This window comes from Sarcophilus harrisii, chromosome 2, assembly GCF_902635505.1.
Source record: "Sarcophilus harrisii chromosome 2, mSarHar1.11, whole genome shotgun sequence".
In the NCBI taxonomy this organism is placed as follows: Eukaryota; Metazoa; Chordata; class Mammalia; order Dasyuromorphia; family Dasyuridae; genus Sarcophilus; species Sarcophilus harrisii.
Genome location: NC_045427.1, coordinates 632,443,192 through 632,461,212, shown reverse-complemented (window position 1 = coordinate 632,461,212; position 18,021 = coordinate 632,443,192). Strand labels below are relative to the sequence as shown.

At 59.6% G+C, this 18,021-nt stretch overlaps 1 protein-coding gene across 1 annotated transcript in view; it reads left to right on the top strand.

Annotated features, from left to right (window-relative positions):
* PALD1 (phosphatase domain containing paladin 1) overlaps window positions 1–18,021 on the top strand; it is a 77,608-nt gene that overhangs the window by 28,131 nt on the left and 31,456 nt on the right. The window contains exons 2-14 of the mRNA XM_031949383.1: window positions 4,207–4,414; window positions 6,016–6,118; window positions 8,335–8,514; window positions 8,890–9,054; window positions 9,618–9,778; window positions 10,846–10,921; window positions 11,165–11,316; window positions 11,770–11,869; window positions 12,286–12,378; window positions 14,764–14,859; window positions 16,223–16,357; window positions 16,855–17,090; window positions 17,338–17,959. Coding sequence (XP_031805243.1) covers window positions 4,236–4,414; window positions 6,016–6,118; window positions 8,335–8,514; window positions 8,890–9,054; window positions 9,618–9,778; window positions 10,846–10,921; window positions 11,165–11,316; window positions 11,770–11,869; window positions 12,286–12,378; window positions 14,764–14,859; window positions 16,223–16,357; window positions 16,855–17,090; window positions 17,338–17,959 — 2,298 coding nt within the window. The 5' untranslated portion in view covers window positions 4,207–4,235. The remainder of the gene's footprint in view (window positions 1–4,206; window positions 4,415–6,015; window positions 6,119–8,334; window positions 8,515–8,889; window positions 9,055–9,617; window positions 9,779–10,845; window positions 10,922–11,164; window positions 11,317–11,769; window positions 11,870–12,285; window positions 12,379–14,763; window positions 14,860–16,222; window positions 16,358–16,854; window positions 17,091–17,337; window positions 17,960–18,021) is intronic.

Below are 18,021 nucleotides of genomic sequence, written 5' to 3'. Positions count from 1 at the left end.
TTTGCATTTCTCTGATCAATAGTGATTTGGAACACTCTTTCATATGAGTAGTAATAGTTTTAATTTCATCATCTGAAAGTTTTCTGTTCATATCCTTTGACCATTTATCAATTGGAGAATGGCTTGATTTCTTATAAATTAGAGTCAATTCTCTATATATTTTGGAAATGAGTCCTTTATCAGAACCTTTGACTGTAAAAATGTTTTCCCAGTTTATTGTTTCCCTTCTAATCTTGCCTGCATTAGTTTTGTTTGTACAAAAACTTTTCAATTTGATATAATCAAAATTTTCAATTTTGTAGTCAATAGTGATCTCTAGTTCTTCTTTGGTCATAAATTCCTTTCCATTATTTTCTTAATCCGGTGCCTTTGGCTGCTTGGATTTGGCCACTTCTGCACAGTAATTAGAGAAGGAAGGAGGGCAGACAGTTGAGATGGTTGCTTTTGTACATTATTGTATCATTATCGGGCGTGTCTATGGCTGCGTGCAGTGGATGTGTGTGCGGCAGGACTGCTTAGACCTGTGGGCATCTATTGACTTCTGATGGGCAATCGTGGCTTTAGAGACTGGCTTGAGGTGCCAGGACTTTGTGCTGCCCATGTTGTCATAGACTGTGCTAGAGCAGCCCTTGAGCCCTGCTTTGGAGGCTGGCCCTCCAGCTCTTCCTCCACAGCCCGTCTTCCCCTCTCTACCACTCTCCCACCTTCCTACCTCCTCTCCATGTGTGTTTGTAGTTTCAATAGCAACAGTATCCTGAGTTAGACAAGTAATATTGTTTCCATTTTGCAGATGAAAAAGTTGAGGCTCAGAAGCAGTCTTGCCCATGATCCCGCAAGCCAGACCTGACCCCCACGCCCATTCCCCTTGATGCTCCTCCCCATTGGCCCCTGCTGAGGTGGACGGGTCTGTAGTTGGCAAGCTCAGTTTTGTCCCTGTTCGGCCCAAAGACCGTGACTCAGAAGGACTGAATCTCAGCATTGGAAGGGATCTTAGCGGTCCTTGGACCCGTCCGTCAGAGCCCTGACAAGCGGCTCAGATTCAGACCTCTCCCAGGTCGTCTCTTGTCCATCTTGCCCCTTCTGTCCTACAGATGGGCAGACCGGAGCCCAGAGAGGGTAAGGGTCCTGCGTAGGGCCATCCAGGTACAAAGGAGAGATGGGCTGTAAATCTGCCTCGATGACTGAAAAGTCAGTGCTGTTCCTGTGCCACGATGCATCTTCTCTCATATCGATTCCTGAGGGAACCAAGATGGGAGGCCCAGCGGCCTCAACGGCCCAGCCTACCTTGGGGTTGATGGTACAGGAGATTTCCCTTATGCTGAATGTGAATCTGCTGCCTCTGGAACTCCTGTTCTGTCTGAGCTCCAGTTCTGCCCTGGCTCCAGTTCTGTCTGAACTCCAGTTCTGTCCGGGGCTCCGGTTCTGCCCAGGGCTCCGGTTCTGCCCAGGTTCCGGTTCTGTCTGAGCTCCGGTTCTGCCCAGGGCTCTGGTTCTGCCCAGGTTCCGGTTCTGTCTGAGCTCCGGTTCTGCCCAGGGCTCCGGTTCTGCCCAGGTTCCGGTTCTGTCTGAGCTCCGGTTCTGCCCAGGGCTCTGGTTCTTCCTGGGCTCCGGTTCTGTCTGAGTTCCAGTTCTGCCCGGGGCTCCGGTTCTGCCTAGGGCTCCAGTTCTGCCTGGGTTCTGGTTCTGTCTGAGCTCCGGTTCTGCCCAGGGCTCTGGTTCTGCCCGGGTTCTGGTTCTGTCTGTGCTTCAGTTCTGCCCAGGTTCCAGTTCTGTCTGAGCTTTGGTTCTGCCCAGGGCTCTGGTTCTTCCCGGGCTCCGGTTCTGTCTGAGCTCCAGTTCTGCCTGGGGCTCCAGTTCTGCCCAGGGCTCCAGTTCTGCCCGGGTTCTGGTTCTGTCTGAGCTTCAGTTCTGCCCAGGGGTCCAGTTCTGCCCGGGTTCTGGTTCTGTCTGAGTTCCAGTTCTGCCCGGAGCTCCAGTTCTGCCCAGGGCTCCAGTTCTGCCCGGGGCTCCGGTTCTGCCCAGGTATCCAGTTCTGCCCAGGCTCTGGTTCTGCCCCTAGGGGCCCAGCTGAGCTGGCCTGAGCCTTTCTCCTCACTTCAGCCCTTCAAACACTTGATCCTAGCACTGGATCCCCCTTAAGGGAAATCTCCCATGCTGTCAACCCCAAGGTAGGCCGAGCCTCCCACCTTGGGCCCTTTGGGAACATCCCAGATGGGCCTGCCAAGGGTCAGCCGGGACAGAGCAACACTGTGCAGAGGCTTCTGGGCGACAAGCCCCCCTCTGCCGCCTGGGCTGGTGCGGGGCAGGCTTTCCAGGCCATAAAGCACCGAAGCAATGGGAGTTGTCAGCAGCATTGTTCTGTGGGCTCCGGAAGAGGAGGAAGCCGTTGATGGGGGCCCTGGAGGCCATGAGAACGGCCCTCCCCTGCAGAGAGGAGGAGGAGGAGCTGCGGGGGGGTTTCAGGAAGGGAATTTGGTTTCCTTCCAGACCGAGGGCACCGGGACCTTGGGGTCAGGCCCCAGGCAGGCAGAGCCGCTCCATGGAGGCCCTGACTTTGGAAGGACCGATTTCCCCAAGCTGGCCTTGGCTCTGCAGCTGCACACATCTGGGCCCCCACTCAGCATGGCCGGCTGCCAGTGGGGGCGGGGGGGGACAGCAGGGCAGGCAGGTTGTGGCAGAGGCAGCAGCTCCTTCTCTCCTCCTTGGGGGATGTCTGAGCCTGCCCGGGAACAGCTGTGGCCAGCTGTTGCCCAGGATGCTTGGCTCCCCCTCTGCCCTCCCTTCCCTGGCCCTCCCTCTGCTCCCCCCCTCCATCCCTCCCCCCTCCCTTTTTTTCTCCTTCCTCTCTGCCCTCCCTTCACCTCTCTCCTCCCCTCTCTGCTCCTCCTCTGGCCTTCCTCTCTCACTTCCTTCGGCCCAGGCCAGCTGTCAGGAGGCTGGGAGGCCCAAGGAGGCTGATGCTTGTGCTCTGGATGTTGCTTGAGTCCCGCCTGGGAAGCAGTGGCCAGTAGTTGCCCCGGCTGTCAGGACAGGCAGGGATAAAGCGAGAGTGGCCAAGATGACTGACCTCCAGGCCTGGGCCCATGTTGCAGGGCCCCGAATGCTTAGTCTGCAGGAGGGGGGCTGGGCAGGGGGAGCCGGGCTGGCCGTCTTTGAGGCATCCTAGGTCTTGTCATGGGGGAGAGGGGCAAACGTGGGCTTGGACCCTGTGATCCTTGCCCTGTCTGACCCTGGAGGACACAGGCGGGGGCCTCGGGCCGGGGATTGGGCTGCAGAGAGGCAAGGCCGGGCTCCTCACAAGTGGCAGGGGCAATCCCCTGGGGAATGAGTGTCTCTGCAGGTAGTGAGGCCCTCTGGAGGGCTTCACACAGAGCTGGGGGAGCTCTTGTGGCCTCTGGCATTCGGTGATTCTGTGATGACATTTCAGGCTCATTCCATTCAGTGTTGGAACCATCTGACGTCCCCTCCCCCAGGTTACAGATGGGGAAACTGAGGCCCGGGGAGGGGAGAAACGGCCTTGGCTGGGATGGCCCTCACAGGTGGCTGTTCTGGGAGCAAACCCAAGCCCTCTGGCCTCCTCCTTTCCCGTTGAGCATGGCCACCCCCCGGCTCCTGCGGGCCTCCTGGAGCCTCAGCCCTTCTGCCTTTGACCAAAAAGAGGGAGCTGGGCTGGCGTTCGGAGCCTTTGCAGAGGGGCCCCTGTAAATACAAGGTGTGTGTGTTGATAAAGCTGTCCGAGGGAGGCTGCTGGGAATCGTCAGCTTTGACGGCCGGGGAGGAGAGAGGGAAGCTGTTTCCAGACAGAAAGGGTGGGCTGAGCCCCGGGGGGTGCCATGAGGGAGGCCGCCCCAGAGTGTGGTCAGTCACCCAGACTTTGGCAGGACCAGAACCCAGGGCCCAGGAGCGGTGGGTCTCATGTTCCAGAAAGGGGCTGGGCCCTCAGGTTTGGCTCCTGTGTGGCCTCACGGCTGGGAGAGGGGGTCTGCGACACGCCCCCGCTGGGTGACCCCAGGCACCTTGAGCTTCCGGCAAGCGCACCATCGCCATCGCTGTTGGAGGCTCCCTCTGACCCTGATTCCTAGATCCCACGAGCCGCCTGCTTCTGACACGAGTGTGCCGGGTTCTCCCCGGGTCTTGGTGCCGGGCCCTCGGGCACTTGGGAATGCTCTGTTCCCCGGCTTTACTTCCCTCTGCCTCCTCCTGCAGATCGCGTCCTGAGGCGGCCGTCCCGGAGGATGGGTACCACGGCCAGCACCGCCCAGCAGACAGCGGTGTCAGGCCCCCCGTTTGAGGGCCTCCAGGGCGGCATGGAGGACCACCACTCCCTCAGCATTCACTCCTTCCAGGCCGCTGGCCCCCACAACAGCCGGGCCAAGTCCATCATCACCAACAAAGTGGCCCCCGTCGTGATCACGTGAGTGACCCCCGAGCAGACGGGCAGGGGGGCTGGGATGGAAGGGCCGGGCCCCAGGCTGGGCCCCAGGCGGCCGTCCCCCGGAGACGACTCCCTCCTCTGGGAGGGGGGAGGCGATCCCTGAGCTCCGCCAGAATTCTGAAACCCCAGGTCCCCTGCAAAGGGAATCGCGGCGTCTCCCAGGGCGAGATTTCCACAGGACGCCCAGGGCCCTGGGCCCGGCCCCTTTCCCTGGGCTCTCCCACGTGAGGGAAGTTAGCCAGCCTCAGATGGGAAATGAAAGTTCTGGATCCCTGCCTGTGGGAGGACTTCTGTGTTTGAGGAAGGGCTGGCGTCCCTAGTGGATAGAGTGCAAAACTTGAATTTATGACGACCCGAGTTCGAATCCTGTTTCAGACACTCATTAGCCATAAGACCTTGGGGGAGACCTTTAAGCTTTCTGAAACTCAGTTTCTCTATTTATACAACAGAGGTAATCATTGTACCTCCATCACAGGGTAACTGTAAGGAGCAAATGAAATGATAGCCTGTGTGGGAGGGGGACAAGCATTAAGTGCCCGCTGTATGCTAGGTGCTGCGCTAAGTGCTTTCCAAGTATTTTCACTTGATCCTCTCAGCCACCCTGTGCTGTAATTACCTTTATTTTACAGAGGGGGAAACTGAGGCAGCCAGCTGTTACGTGGCTTGCGTCACAGTTACTAAGGGTCTGAGCTTGGATTTGTATTCAGAGCTTCCTGATTAGAGACCAGCTGCTCTACCCACTGAGCCACCCAGTTGCCAAAATTAAAACACTAAAAATGCAAGCTGTTGTTGGTATCCAGTGTGTGGCTCCTCCCTGATTGTGTGATTATGGGCAGACTTTCTCAAATGGCAAAACTAGACGCTCTCCAGGGGCCCTTTCGGCTGTAAATCGCAGGATCCTGGGACTTGGGAAGAGAGAAGGCCCTTGTGGTCACGTGATCGCGCCATTGAGCCGGGCCGAGGGACCACATCTAGGGAGGAGGGACAGGCTGTCGATGCCCTGGATGGGGAAGCGGGGAGGAGGGATGGAGAAGCCTCCAGCTCCCAGACTCCTCCTGCCTAACCTGGACCCAGTGGGCCCTTGTTTGGGGGCCTTTCTGGGAGGTCAGAAAGCCCAGAGCTCAATCCTTGTGGTCAGAGCAGGCAGGCGGAGGAAGACCCTGGAAGGACACCAGGCTTCTTGGCCACCTCATCTGCAGGGGGAGAATTTGAATGGCCTTTGGCTGATGGCGGGCAGACCAAACCCTCTGGGGTTTATTAAGCACCTACTGGGTGTCAGGCTCTGTATTAGGTGCCAGACGCGTGGCCACAGGAGTGACACAATCTTTTAAAGCTCACAGTCCTCTGCCGTCCATCCCCAAAGGGTCCCGGAGGGCAAGGGGGGTGCAGGCTTGTCGTATTGTACAGATTAGGAGGCTGTGTCCCGACTCTGGTCAGGGCTTGACAAGTGAAGGAGGGAGCCAACAGGGTGGAGGGACAGGGAAAGGGGAGGGGGAGTCCTAGGGGCCCCTGAGAATGCTCAAGGCAGCTCAGGGGCCAATGGGCACCTCACCCCTGACCATCTCTGCTCCCTGAGGCAGGTACAACTGCAAAGAGGAGTTCCAGATCCACGATGAGGTGCTCAAGGCCCATTACACAGTGGGCCGGATCTCAGAGTCCACACAGGAGCACTACCTGGTCCAGGTGAGGCCCCGCCCTTCCCCAGCTCTCCTCCTTCCTCTCCCTTCCTCTTTCTTTGCATCCCTCTTTTCCTCTCCCTTCTTTTCCTCTTCTCATTTCTTCTCTATTTCTTGTCCTCCCTTTTTGCCCTTTTCCCCCCTCTTTCTTTTCTTTTAAAAGCTTCCTACTAATGGGAATTGCTGCCCTCCTGTCTCCTTGCTCACCTCTGTCTCCTTCCTCTTCCTGCTTCCTTTTTCTTTCCCTTGCCCTGTTTCCCCTTGGGCTCTGCAGCCCTTCCTTGTTGGGTGGCTCTCCTGAGCTGCCCGAGACCCCCAGCTTCTCAGAGCCACGTTCCACGCTAGGCCCTTTCCAAACGCTGCACCGGGAACTGGCCCCTGGCTGTTTCTCTCATTTCTGCCCTCTGACCCAGGCCCTCTGGGCTGCCCAGGGTCAGAGACCATAACTGTCCAACCCAGCAGGAGTCGGGAAGACCTTTGCATTAAACTCTTTCTGTAGATTGGGCGCAGAGGAGTTAGGCTACCTGCGAAGGTCACACAGCCGGGCAATAGCTGAACCGAGATGCATGTATAGACTGAGGAGCGACATTTCTTCCCCCAAGTCTTTGCCCTTCTCCGGCATCCAGGCCATTCTGGTCTTGACGTGTCTGGGGAATCTCACTGTCCAGCTGTCCTGGCCCCCCCGCTCTGGTGCTTATGTTCTATGAGTTTAAGAAAAATAAGCCAGGTTGGGAATTTTCTTACCCTCCTGGAGGCCCAGAAAAGAACATTTTTGTTTGTCTGTCTGTGTAGTGTCTGTCCTGCCACCGGCCGGGCCGGGGGTTGGCTCCCAAGACCTAAGAATCCTTGGATGTTCCCACACAGAGGCTGAGCCAGGGGAATGCCCTCGTTTCTGTGGCCCATGGCCCAGCCTCCCGTGGGAGTGCCCTTCAAGGAGGAGGCCGCTGGCGGGCCGGGCATATTCCCTCCTGCCCTGCCCTAATTCCAGCCAGACCCCATGGCGGAGGCCCGACCCTGCTCGTTCTGCCTCAGGGGGCTTCCCTGGCCAGCTTCTGCCTTAGGGCTCCGGCTTCCTTCCACAGCTTCTCTCCTAGGGCTCCGGCTTGCCCTTTGTTTCTCTCTTTTCAAATTCTAGTTTCCAGCCAATTTGGACTGTCCACTGCCCCCTGATCTTGCCCTGTTCTCCCTTGGTGGATGACACCGTCCTCCCCCACTCCTGGAACACAGTCCTTCCTTATCTCCATCCTGGCTCCAGTGCTGCCCTCCCCATCCTCTCATCTCTAATGTAGCCTGGCTCCCCTCCTCTGCCTCACATCTCCCTTAGTTGCAGGGGCTCCCCCAGCATCTGGCTCCCCTCCTCTGCCTTGCCCCCCCTTAGCTGTGGGGGCTCCTCCAGGATTCTGTCTGGCTCCCCTCCTCCGCCTTCCCCCTCCCCTCCCTTAGCTGTGGGGGCTCCTCCGGGATTCTGTCTGGCTCCCCTTCTCTGCCTCGCCCCCCCTGGCTCCCCTCCTCTGCCTCACCCCCTTAGTGGGGGCTCCCCAGCCCCCTTAGCTGCGGGGACTCCTCTGGGATTCTGTCTGGCTCCCCTCCTCTGCCTCACCCCGCCCTTAGCTGTGGGGGCTCCTCCAGGATTCTGTCTGGCTCCCCTCCTCTGCCTTCCCCCTCCCCCCCCTTAGCTGCGGGGACTCCTCCGGGATTCTGTCTGGCTCCTCTCCTCTGCCTTGCCCCCCGCCTTAGCTGGGGGACCTCTAGGATTCTCTCTGGCTCCCCTCCTCTGCCTCTCCCCACTCCCTCCATTGGAATAGAAGCTGGCTGAGGGCAGGCTTGGCGGTGGGGTTTCTCCCTCTGCACCCCCGGGCCCTGCTTTAGCAGGAGTTCGCCCACATGGGCCATCTCTGAGCCCTTGTGCCAGGGTCTCCTCACCCTGTACCGGGGGCTGCCCCGAGGGGGACGTTGCTCAGGAACCCAGCTCCCTGTGGGGAGAGAGCTGAGCCCTCACCCAGAAACGGCCTCTGATCCCGACTCTCACGTACACACTGAGCGAGGGGCCGAGCCTCGTGGGGGCTCCTCTGGAGCCTGCAGGTTGGGCTGCCTGGTCTCTCAGACCCCTCAGGGCTGGGGAAACAGCTTGTGGTGACTGAGACGAGCCGTGCCCTGAGGGGGACGGAAGCCTGGCCCCGCCACGTCCCCCAAGGCTCTGCCCCTTCCCTCCCATTGCTCCAGGGGCGCTACTTCATGGTCCGGGACGTCTCAGGGAAAATGGACGTCCTGAACACCACGGGCAGCTGCGGGGCCCCCAACTTCCGCCAAGCGCGGGGCGGGCAGGCCGTGTTCGGCATGGGGCAGCCCAGCCTGGCGGGCTTCCAGAGGCTCCTGCAGAAACTCCAGGGCGACGGCCACAAGGTGGGCGGGCGACTCCCCTGCTCCCTGTGGGAAGCTGGTGTGTGTGTGGGGGACCCAAGAACAGGGAAGGATGGGAAGGGTTTGGGAGCAGAGACGGGGGGGGGGGGTGCACAGGGGAAGGCGGGGAGCTGGAGCGGGGGAGGCTCAGTCTTTGGGATGGCCGGGATGGGGGCGACGGCAGGGGCGGTGGCCATCTGATGGGATGGGGGTGATGGGGGTGGGTGGGGGGTAATGGTGGGGGCAATGACGGGGATGGTGGGGGCAGTGGCGATGTGGCTGATGGTGGGGGTTGTTGGGCAGTGACGGCGGGGGGGGCCCATCGTGTCGCATTGGGGACAGTGGCCGTAACGGCCCCTTCCCCTCGGACTCGGGCAGGAGTGCATCTTCTTCTGCGTCCGGGAGGAGCCTGTCTTGTTCTTGCGCCTGGACGATGACTTCGTGTCCTACACGCCCCGGGACAAGCAGCGCCTGCGTGAGAATCTCCGGGCCCTGAGCCCCGGCGCGCGGCCGGAGAGCCTGGAGCTGGCCATCCGGAAGGAGGTGACAGCGGGGAAGGGGATCTGGGGGGGCGGCCGCTTGTTGGGCTGTGGGAAGAGGAGGCACAGGCTGACTGCAGAGTCATCGCTCAGGCTGCACGGGACCTCGCCCACCGTTTTACAGCCAAGAAAAGGGACCCGTCGGGGCTACTGCCCCTGATTACCCAACTAGGAAATGTGTGAGGCTCGATTTGAATCCAGTTCTTTTGGCTGCTTCCATCATCCCAAGGGCTTCAGAGACAAGAAGACCCGGGTGTGAAACTTGCCTCAGATGCTTACAAGCTGTAACACCCGAGGGGGTTGGACTTCATGGGGAGTAAGCACTTATTAAGCACCTACTGTGTGCCAGACACATGCTAAGGGCTTTTTGCAAACATTGTCTCATTTGATCCTCACGACACCCCTTGGATGTGGGTGTGTTACTGCCATTCTGTAGTTGGTGACTGAGGCAAACGGGGCTAGATTTGAACTCGGGTCTTCCTGCCTCGGGGCTGAGAGCTCTGCCCACTGTCTCCGAGAGGGCCTCCAGGGCCCCGAGCCAACGTGCTCTGACCCTTTCCGGTGCAGATCCACGACTTTGCGCAGCTGGGCGAGGGCACGTACCACGTGTACCATGACATCGAGCACTTCCGGGATGAGCCGCGCTCGGTGCGGATCCAGAGCGAGGACGACATCCACGTGACGGAGGAGGTGTACAAGCGCCCCATCTTCCTGCTGCCGTCCTACAGGTAGCGGCCGGCTGCTGAGACCCCGGTCCTCGCTCCAGGCCCTCGGCCCCTCTCCCTGAGTCCTACCTTCACTGAGAAAGAACCTTAGGCAGGGGCTTTCCTCCCCACGCCCTCAGTTTTCCTACCTGTAAAATGGGCTGATTTATTTCCATTCTCTCCTTTACTATACTTGGCAAATACACATGGGGTCAAATCTTTGGAATAAACCCCTGGCATGGGGGAGCGTTCACGTCGTCCCCTTTTCCCTTTGTCTATCTCTTTATTTTTTAGTTAAAGCTTTTTATTTTCAAAATATATACATGGATAATTTTCGACATTCACCTTTGCAAAACCTTGATTTCCAATTTTTTCCCCTCTCTCCCCCCTCCCCTAGACAGCAAGGGATCCAACATATGTGAAACACATGCAGTTCTACACACACTCCCACAGTTATCATGCTGCACACGAAGAATCAGATCAAAAAGGAAACAAATGAGAAAGAAAACAAAATGCAAACAAACAACAACAAAAGTATCTCTTACAAAGATTTTTATTGATGCCTTTTATTTTTATAGCTAGTTTTGGCTTTTCTATTAAGCAAGCATTTATGAAGCACTAAAAAGAAATCTAAAATCTAAATTGTATCTGTTTCCCAGTGCCCTGTAGGCATTCTCTCTGGCAGAGAGAAAAAAGAAAATTAGTTCAGCAAAAGCAAGTGGTCTATCGATGGTGGGAGTCTCTGCCCACTTAGCCGGGAACGCCAGGTGGGGCCCGAGTGTGTGGGCTCGGGTGCCTTTGCCATGTGGCCGTGGACACGTTACTTCCTTTTCTCCTCCTCTGTACAATGGGAGGGCTTTTGTGACCATTTCTAAGGTCCCTTTTCCCCTTAATTCCTCTGACCAGTTGAGTCCTGAAGGAGAGAACTGGAGGACTCCAGTTCCACATGCTCTCAGCTTCCTCTTCTCACCCAAGGGTCTCTCCTCACTCAGGGGGTCTCTCGGCCCCCTCTCCTCCCCCAGGGGTCTCCTCCTTGAGCCCTTTCCTCACCTTTGGGGTCTCCCGGTGATGAGCCATTATTGACTCGCCAGGTACCACCGATTGCCTCTGCCAGAGGCCGGGGCGCCCCTGGAAGCCCAGTTTGATGCCTTCATCGGGTTCCTCCGGGTAAGTAGGGGATTGGGGGGAGGACGGGGGCCGAGCCCCAAAGCCCCTCCAGGCTCCGCCCCTGACTCTGGCCACCGCAGTTGGCCACCGAGAGGGCGAGGATGGCGGGCAGAGCTTCCCTGTGCTCTGGCCCAGGCTCTGAAGGGGGACGGGTGAGAGCTCGGTGTCGTGCCCAGGGCGGGTCCTGCTTCCCGGGGCTGCTCAGACCGTGATGTCACGTGATTGACAGTGTCTCGCCTCCAGGAGAGCCCCAGCCTGCTGCCGCTCCGGGACCCCTCGGGGACGCCCCCCGCCCTGGTCTTCAGCTGTCAGACGGGCATCGGGAGGACCAACCTGGGCATGGTCCTGGGCACTCTGGTGCTCTCTCACTGCAGGAGGCCGGCCAGGAGGCCAGAGTACGTGGGCGAGTCGCTGAGGAACTGTGGGAGGGACGGGGTGGGGGTGGGGGTTGCCCTGAGTTGGGGGCCTGGCGGGGAAAGAAGGCGGCAGCCTGGAGGGGAAAGAAGGCGGCGGCCTGGGCACCCAGGGCCTGGGTCCTAGCCCTGCCCCCGCCTCCTTTGGGACCCCTAATGCCCCCTGGCTCTCGGGCCTGGCCTTGGGGGGAGCTCGGGCCCCAGAGTCCAGGCTTTTCCATGGCCTAAAGCTGCACGAGGACTCTGGGACACTTTTTCCAGCTCGGCCGGGAGCACCTTGCCCTGGTATTGTCTGTGAGATGGGGTCGCTGTGAGGGTGGAAGGAGGGCTCAGACTTCACGACTCGGCTTCTTCCCCCCCTTCCCTGGGAGGGAGGCTTGGGCAGGGCCCGGCGGGAGCTGCATCTGTCTCCTTGTCTCTTCCCCTCCCCTGCAGGGCAGCCCCCTCCCCCCCTGACGCCCGGCCCTCGGAGCACTCGGAGGTGGTGCAGAGCTTCATCTGCATGGTCCCCAAGGGGAAGCAGATTGTGGAGGAGGTGAGGGAGTCCTGGGGGGATGGAGGGAGGGGCGGGGGTGGGCAAGGCCTTCCCTTCTGGCTGGTGCTGGGTTTTCCCTCTCCCCTCCCCTTTCCCCTCCCTCTCCCCTCCTCCCTCCCCTCCCCTTCCCCTCCTTCTCCCCTCCTCCCTCTTCCCTCCCTTTCCCCTCCCCTCCCCCTCACTCCCTCTGTCTCTCTGTCCCAATGCCCCCCTCGGCGCCCCTCCCTCTCCTTCCCCATCCCCTCTCCCTCCCCCTCATACCCTCTGTCTCTCTGCCCCAATGCTGCCCCTTTCCCTCCCCTCTCTGCTTCCCTCTCCTCTCCCTCCCCTCCCCTCTTCCCTCCCCTCCCCTCTCCCTCCCCCTCACGCCCTCTGTCTCTGCCCCAATGCCCCCCTCGGCACCCCTCCCTCTCTAGGTGGACCACAGCTTAGCGGCCTGCTCTGAGCTGCATAACTTGAAGGAGGCGGTCTCTGAAAAGCTGGAAGGGCCTGGCGGGGACCGGCCGCAGGTGAGGGCAGCTTTCTCCTCAGAAAGGCTGGGGGGCCGAGAAGGCCCCGAGGTTGCCTCCCCCCCCCCCAGAAGCAGGAAGAAGGTTCCCTGGGTCTCCCTGGCCTGAGACTTCTGCCCGAGGGTGCAGGGGGGCATCCCAGGGGCTTTGTCCCCCGCCCTCGCTCTTCTGACAGCGTGAAGGCTCGCAGTCCTGGAGGAAGGACAGAACGGGACAGGAAAGGAGGAGAGGGAAGTTTATTTTTCCCGACTGGGTCTTCTGGCCTCCTGACATAAACAGGATAGAAGAAGGTGTCTCAGCGGGCCGGGCGGCTGGCTCTGCTGCTCTGTGTTAAAGTCCAGGCCCTTCCTGAGGGATCCCAGGCCCCAGTCCTGCCACTCGGCCCAGCCACCCGTACCGGCCCTCTTACTGGCTTGTGTTTATGCTAAGCCGCAGCTGCTTCCCTGTGGGGGCTCTTGGGCCAGAAAGACCCTCGGGGGGGGGAGGGTCTCCTCTCTGGGGAGAAGTCAGAACTTGGACTGGGCAGCCCAAGTAGACACAGAGCATTTATTCTGACATATTTTAAAAGGAAGAGGAGCAGTGATGGGATTAGTGCATTGAGAGTCGTTCTTGAAGCTTGGAAGACCCGAATTCAAATCTTACCTCAGACACATAACAGGCTGTGTGATCCTACGTGTGTCAGTCTCCTGAGCACAGGTTTTGAACACGTGGCTTGTGGGTATCAGCCTCCCGCTCTGGCCCAAACCAGATTAAAGTGTCACTGGGAAACGCTGAACCAAAAACCAAAAAGGCCATAAAAACATTCTATTCGTGTGTTGGACTCTGAGTTAGGTTGGGACCTGCTATGAACCCTATGGCTCCTGATAACTCTAAGTAAGTTGTAGAATCGGGGCCAGCCAGTCCTGGTGGAGGAAACTTCCTCACCTTCCTCACCTGTACTAATAAAACCGCAGGTTCTGCCTTATCCCCTTTAAAAAGATAACTGCCACAGACGCCTTCTGGTTTTTACCTCTCATCTGTCTCCTGGTCCCTCCCAGGGAATCTTTCCTCCTCAGTACTTGACACAGAGGGGACACAGTAGCTGCCTAATAAGTGCTTCTTCTCAAAGAATAAAACAGGGGAGAGAAAACTAGCTGAGCCAGACTAATCAGTATTGACAGAGTCTGACATCGTGTGCTGATCCTTGCTCAGTCTTGAGCCTGAGCAAAGGAGTGAAGGGCTGAGTGTGGGGGGCTTCTGGTGTCATCGTGCCCTACAATTCTCCAAAGTATCTTTGGGGCTTTTGTTGTTGTTGTAAACAGTGTGGCAGGTGGAGGAACACTGGGAAACATTTCTGTGATCTCACCTCCTCCCATCCCCATCCCTTGGACAGGAAGAACAAGGAGAAATGGTGCCACCAAAGTGGCCCCTCCAGGGCCCAGGTGGAGGCTGTGGAGAAGACGGAACAGGGCTGTTTTCCCAGCCCTTTCTGGATAACAGAGCTTTTGGTTTGCCCTGGGCTCCACTGAGAGCCTTGACGTTAGGATGTCTGTCACTAGGTTGGTCCTGTTTTCTGGCTTTGTTTCTCTAGATTTCTCTTATTTTTCATTTCTGATCATTAGAGGATCCCTTAGGGAACATTCTGTCCACCAGACAGGCTGTCAGTTGCAGAGCAGAGATTTGTAATCAAGCCTTCTGATATTAAATCCTCTATTTTCCATCCTTCTCTCCCTCCTTGCCACTTTGTTTTCAGAGAAAGAGTTGGGGGCAGACATAGGGAGGGTGAGTGGACTGCACTTGTAGCTGGAGGAAGGATCACTGGGAAGGGATTGGAGTAGAACTAAAAGTACATCTACAAAGTAGATTTAAAGAAATTCCGCTTACTCCATCTTCCAACACTGATGCTCTGTGTTGTAAGCCTTCTCCCAGTCTGATGATCTGTATTCTAAAATCCCTCTCACTTTTGAAACTCCCTTCCAACTCTGGGTTCTAAGGTACCGCTCACCTCTGATGTTCTATATTCTAAGTTCCCTTCGATTCTGTGTTCTAAGGTACTGCTCACCTCTGATGTTCTATATTCTAAGTTCCCTTCGATTCTGTGTTCTGGGTTCTAAGGTACCACTCACCTCTGATGTTCTATATTCTAAGTTCCCTTCCAGCTCTGTGTTCTGTGTTCTAAGGTACCTCTCCCTTTTTATCTTCTATGTTCCCTTCCAACTCTTTGTTCTCTGCTCCAAGGTACCTCTCACTTTTGACGTTCTATGTTTTAAACTCCCTTCCAGCTTTGTGTTCTGTGTTCTAAGATTCTTCCCAGCCCTGATGTTTTGTTCTAAGAGCTCCTTCAGGGCTGATATTCGGGCATCCCGTGACTGCCACTTAATTCCCTTTAGTTCTCCTCCCCTCCAGGGAAATGGTGGCCCAGAACCCCAGCAGCAGAAGACTCTGCAGAGCTTGGAACGCTACTTCTACCTGATTGCCTTCAACTACTACCTGCATGAACAGGTGAGTCAGCCTTTGGAGCGTTCAGTGCTTTCCCTTGGGGGAAACTCCTGCTTGGCTCTGGAGCCTGTGGTGGGACCTGAGGGAGAACAGCGGGGAGGTGGGGGTGAGGGAGTGTGCTCGTGGGGGCCCAGCTCTGCTCCTGCTAGTGGCTGTGGTGGGACTTGAGCAGCAAGTGGGAGCGAGCCTCAGTTTTCCTCATCTGCAAAATGAGCTAATTTGGCCAAATCTAACAATCCAAAGCATCTCATAAGTATTTAGCTACCTGTGAGCAGGAGAAAGCAGAAACGTTCCTTGTCCTCCGGGAGTTTAGATTCTCTTTCCCCCCTTTTTATTGTTTTCTTTTTTCTGCGTACACATGGACATTAATTTTTAAAATACCTGTTTCTTTATGAATCATGTTGGGAGGGAAAAATCAGAAAAAAAAAGGGAAAACCCGGGAGAAAAACACCCAGAAGAATAAAGAAAACCAATGTGAACGTAGCATGCGTGTTGATTTACATTCGGCCTCCTTCTGATGGAGGAGCCGATATGGATGCACAGGGCAGTGCCCGGAACTTATCCCGAGTAGCCTTGGAGGGGAGGGTGCTTCTGGTGGGGGGTCCCAGGAAAGGCCTCCTCCACGTTCCCTTTCAGTATTGGTCTGGGCTCCTTTGCCTCTGTATTTGTGTGGGTGGAGATGGGGCGGAGCTAGGACTAGGGCTGGGTAGGGTGGGCTGTGGCCCAGGTGTGAGATGGGAGCAGTTGGTGATCGTGGCCGAGAGGAGGAGCCCGCTCTCTGCAGACCTGTTTTAGGGTCCCCGCGTGCTTTGTCTCAGCTCTGGGGGGGGGGTCCGGGGACGGGGGCAGAGAGCGGGTGACTGCTGGCCGGACAGGGAGACCAAGGCGGCCATCCCTCTGGGCCACAGATAGTGTGGGTGACTGGGAAGAGGCTCTAGCTGAGGCGTGCCAGCCCCCTCCCCGCTTCCCCTTCTCTGAGCCCCGAGCTAGGTGCGTGCCTTGGCCAAGGACAGGCCTGAGATTCTGCCCCCAGGTATTTGCCACAGCCTCCCTGTGGCCCCTCTGGGGTGTGGGGCTCCTTGCTCGGAGCCAGTTGGCAGCCTGCCGCGAGGTGGGAATGGAGCCCTGGTGGGGGGGGGGGGGGGGGGGGCGGGAGCGGGGGCACTGCGTGTTCCAGGGCGGGCTCTGGGCTCCCCTGTTCCAGGCCTCGGTTTCCTGCCCTGAGAAGGAGGGACCAGGAGTCCTCCTCCAGCCCCGACTGTGCCGTGGGGCAGGAGCCGCCCGGGGGTCCCGGTGGCGAGGTTCCCCCCCAGGCCGAGTGTCCGCCAGCTCAGCCCTGACACGGTGTCTCTGTCTCGGCCGCCAGTACCCCCTGGCTTTTGCCCTCAGTTTCAGCCGCTGGATGTGTGGGCACCCGGAGCTGTACCGGCTACAGGTGAAAGTGAGTGTGAAGGAGCCCGCGGTCCTCGGGGAGCCGGCCGCCAAGGAAGCCTGGGTGCTGGTGAGACGCCTCTCTGCCCCCGACCCGTCCTCCCTTAGCTTCCTGCTCCTCCCACCTCGGTGCTCCTCCTGTCCCCTTTCCTGCTCCCCCCCCCCCCCACCTGCATGACCCAGGACCTGACCTGCCGGCCCTCAGTGTGCTCTGAGCAGGCTGGGCCAAGGGCCGTTAGCTCTGCCTCCACAGCCTCCTCCCAGGGGAGATGCCGCCCTGTTCCTTGTCGCTGTCGGCGGCGGGAGCCGGGGGAGCCTCGGACCCAGCGGGGGTTCTGCAGCTGCCCCCTCTGGGCCGCCACTAGTCATCTGGGAAACGGGCCCGGACCCCCCAGAGCGAGTGCAGACCCCCCAGAGCAGGCGCAGACCCCCCAGAGCAGGCCGGACCCCCCAGAGCAGGCCGGACCCCCCAGAGCCAGTGCAGACCCCCCAGAGCAGGCGCAGACCCCCCAGAGCGGGCCCGGACCCCCCAGAGCGGGCGCAGACCCCCAGCGTGTGCCCTTTCAGGTGGCCGACGAGCCCTTCTCCCCCGACGTGCTCAGCACTGCCCGCGAGATGGACGTGGCCAACTTCCGCAGGGTGGCCAAATCCCCTTGGCATGGCCCAGCCTGCGGGGGCCGGGAGGGGGCTCCCCGCGGGGCTGGGGTCCCCCAGGGCTCCCCCCCTCCCCCAGGCCTGGGGGCCCTCCCCCTGCCACTCCAAGAGGAACACGGGCGTGAGCTGGATCAACCCCGGGGAAAGGGGTGGGGCGGCGGGACCTGCCCCCCCCCGGGAGGGGGCCTGCTGGCCCGTGCCCCCCGTTGCTGCCTGGGGGGCCTAGGTGGCCCGGCCCCGGGCCGGCCCCGCCCCCTCCCCCCTCACCGCCCGGACGGGGCCCCGAGGGGCGGGGGGGCCCTGATGGCCTGCCGGACCCGGGCCCCCCTGCCTCTGTGTCCCCACCTGTGAGTGGGGGCCCGTTCGCCCGGCGCCCCTCGCGCCCTCCCCCCAAAGGAGTCCCAGCGAAGGCCCGGTGGCGTCCCCGGCAGGTGGAGTGCGCCCGGCCAAGGCGGCGAAGGGGCAAAGCCGAAAGGCGCCGGGCCGGCGTTCCCTGGCCCCCTTCCCCCGGCCCCCGGGGAAGGGGGGCGGGGGGAACGGGGCCCCGGCTTCTCCGTTCCCCCCGCCGCGCTGGGGGGGGGGGGGGGCGGCTCTTCTGGGTGTCTGCTGCCCCCTCCTGGACACCCGGCGTCCTGATAGTCTGCGGTCTAAGCCTGAGGCGGCCCGGGGTCTGGGAGGGGGCGGGGCCTGCCGTGCCCCCGCCTGGCTGAGCCCCGCCTCGCTCCGAGGGGAGGGGGTGGGGCGTTCCTGGGCTGCCACGCCCAGCTGGCGTTCCCAGGCTCCTCCCGAGCTGGGGGGGAGGGGGGCGTTCCCGGGCTGCCTCACTCCGGGGAAGAGGGGGCGTTCCCGGGCTGCCTCACTGGAGGGGGGAGAGGGGGCGTTCCTGGGCTGCCACGCCCAGCTGGCGTTCCCAGACTCCTCCCGAACTGGGGGGAAGGGGGCGTTCCCGGGCTGCCTCGCTGGGGGGGAGGGGAGGTGTTCCCGGGATGCCTTGCTCCGGGGGCCTTGTGTGATGCACGTGAGGGGGTCCCTCCGCCTCCCACACCCCAGAGCCCCCTGTGTGGGGAACTTTCTAGCAAT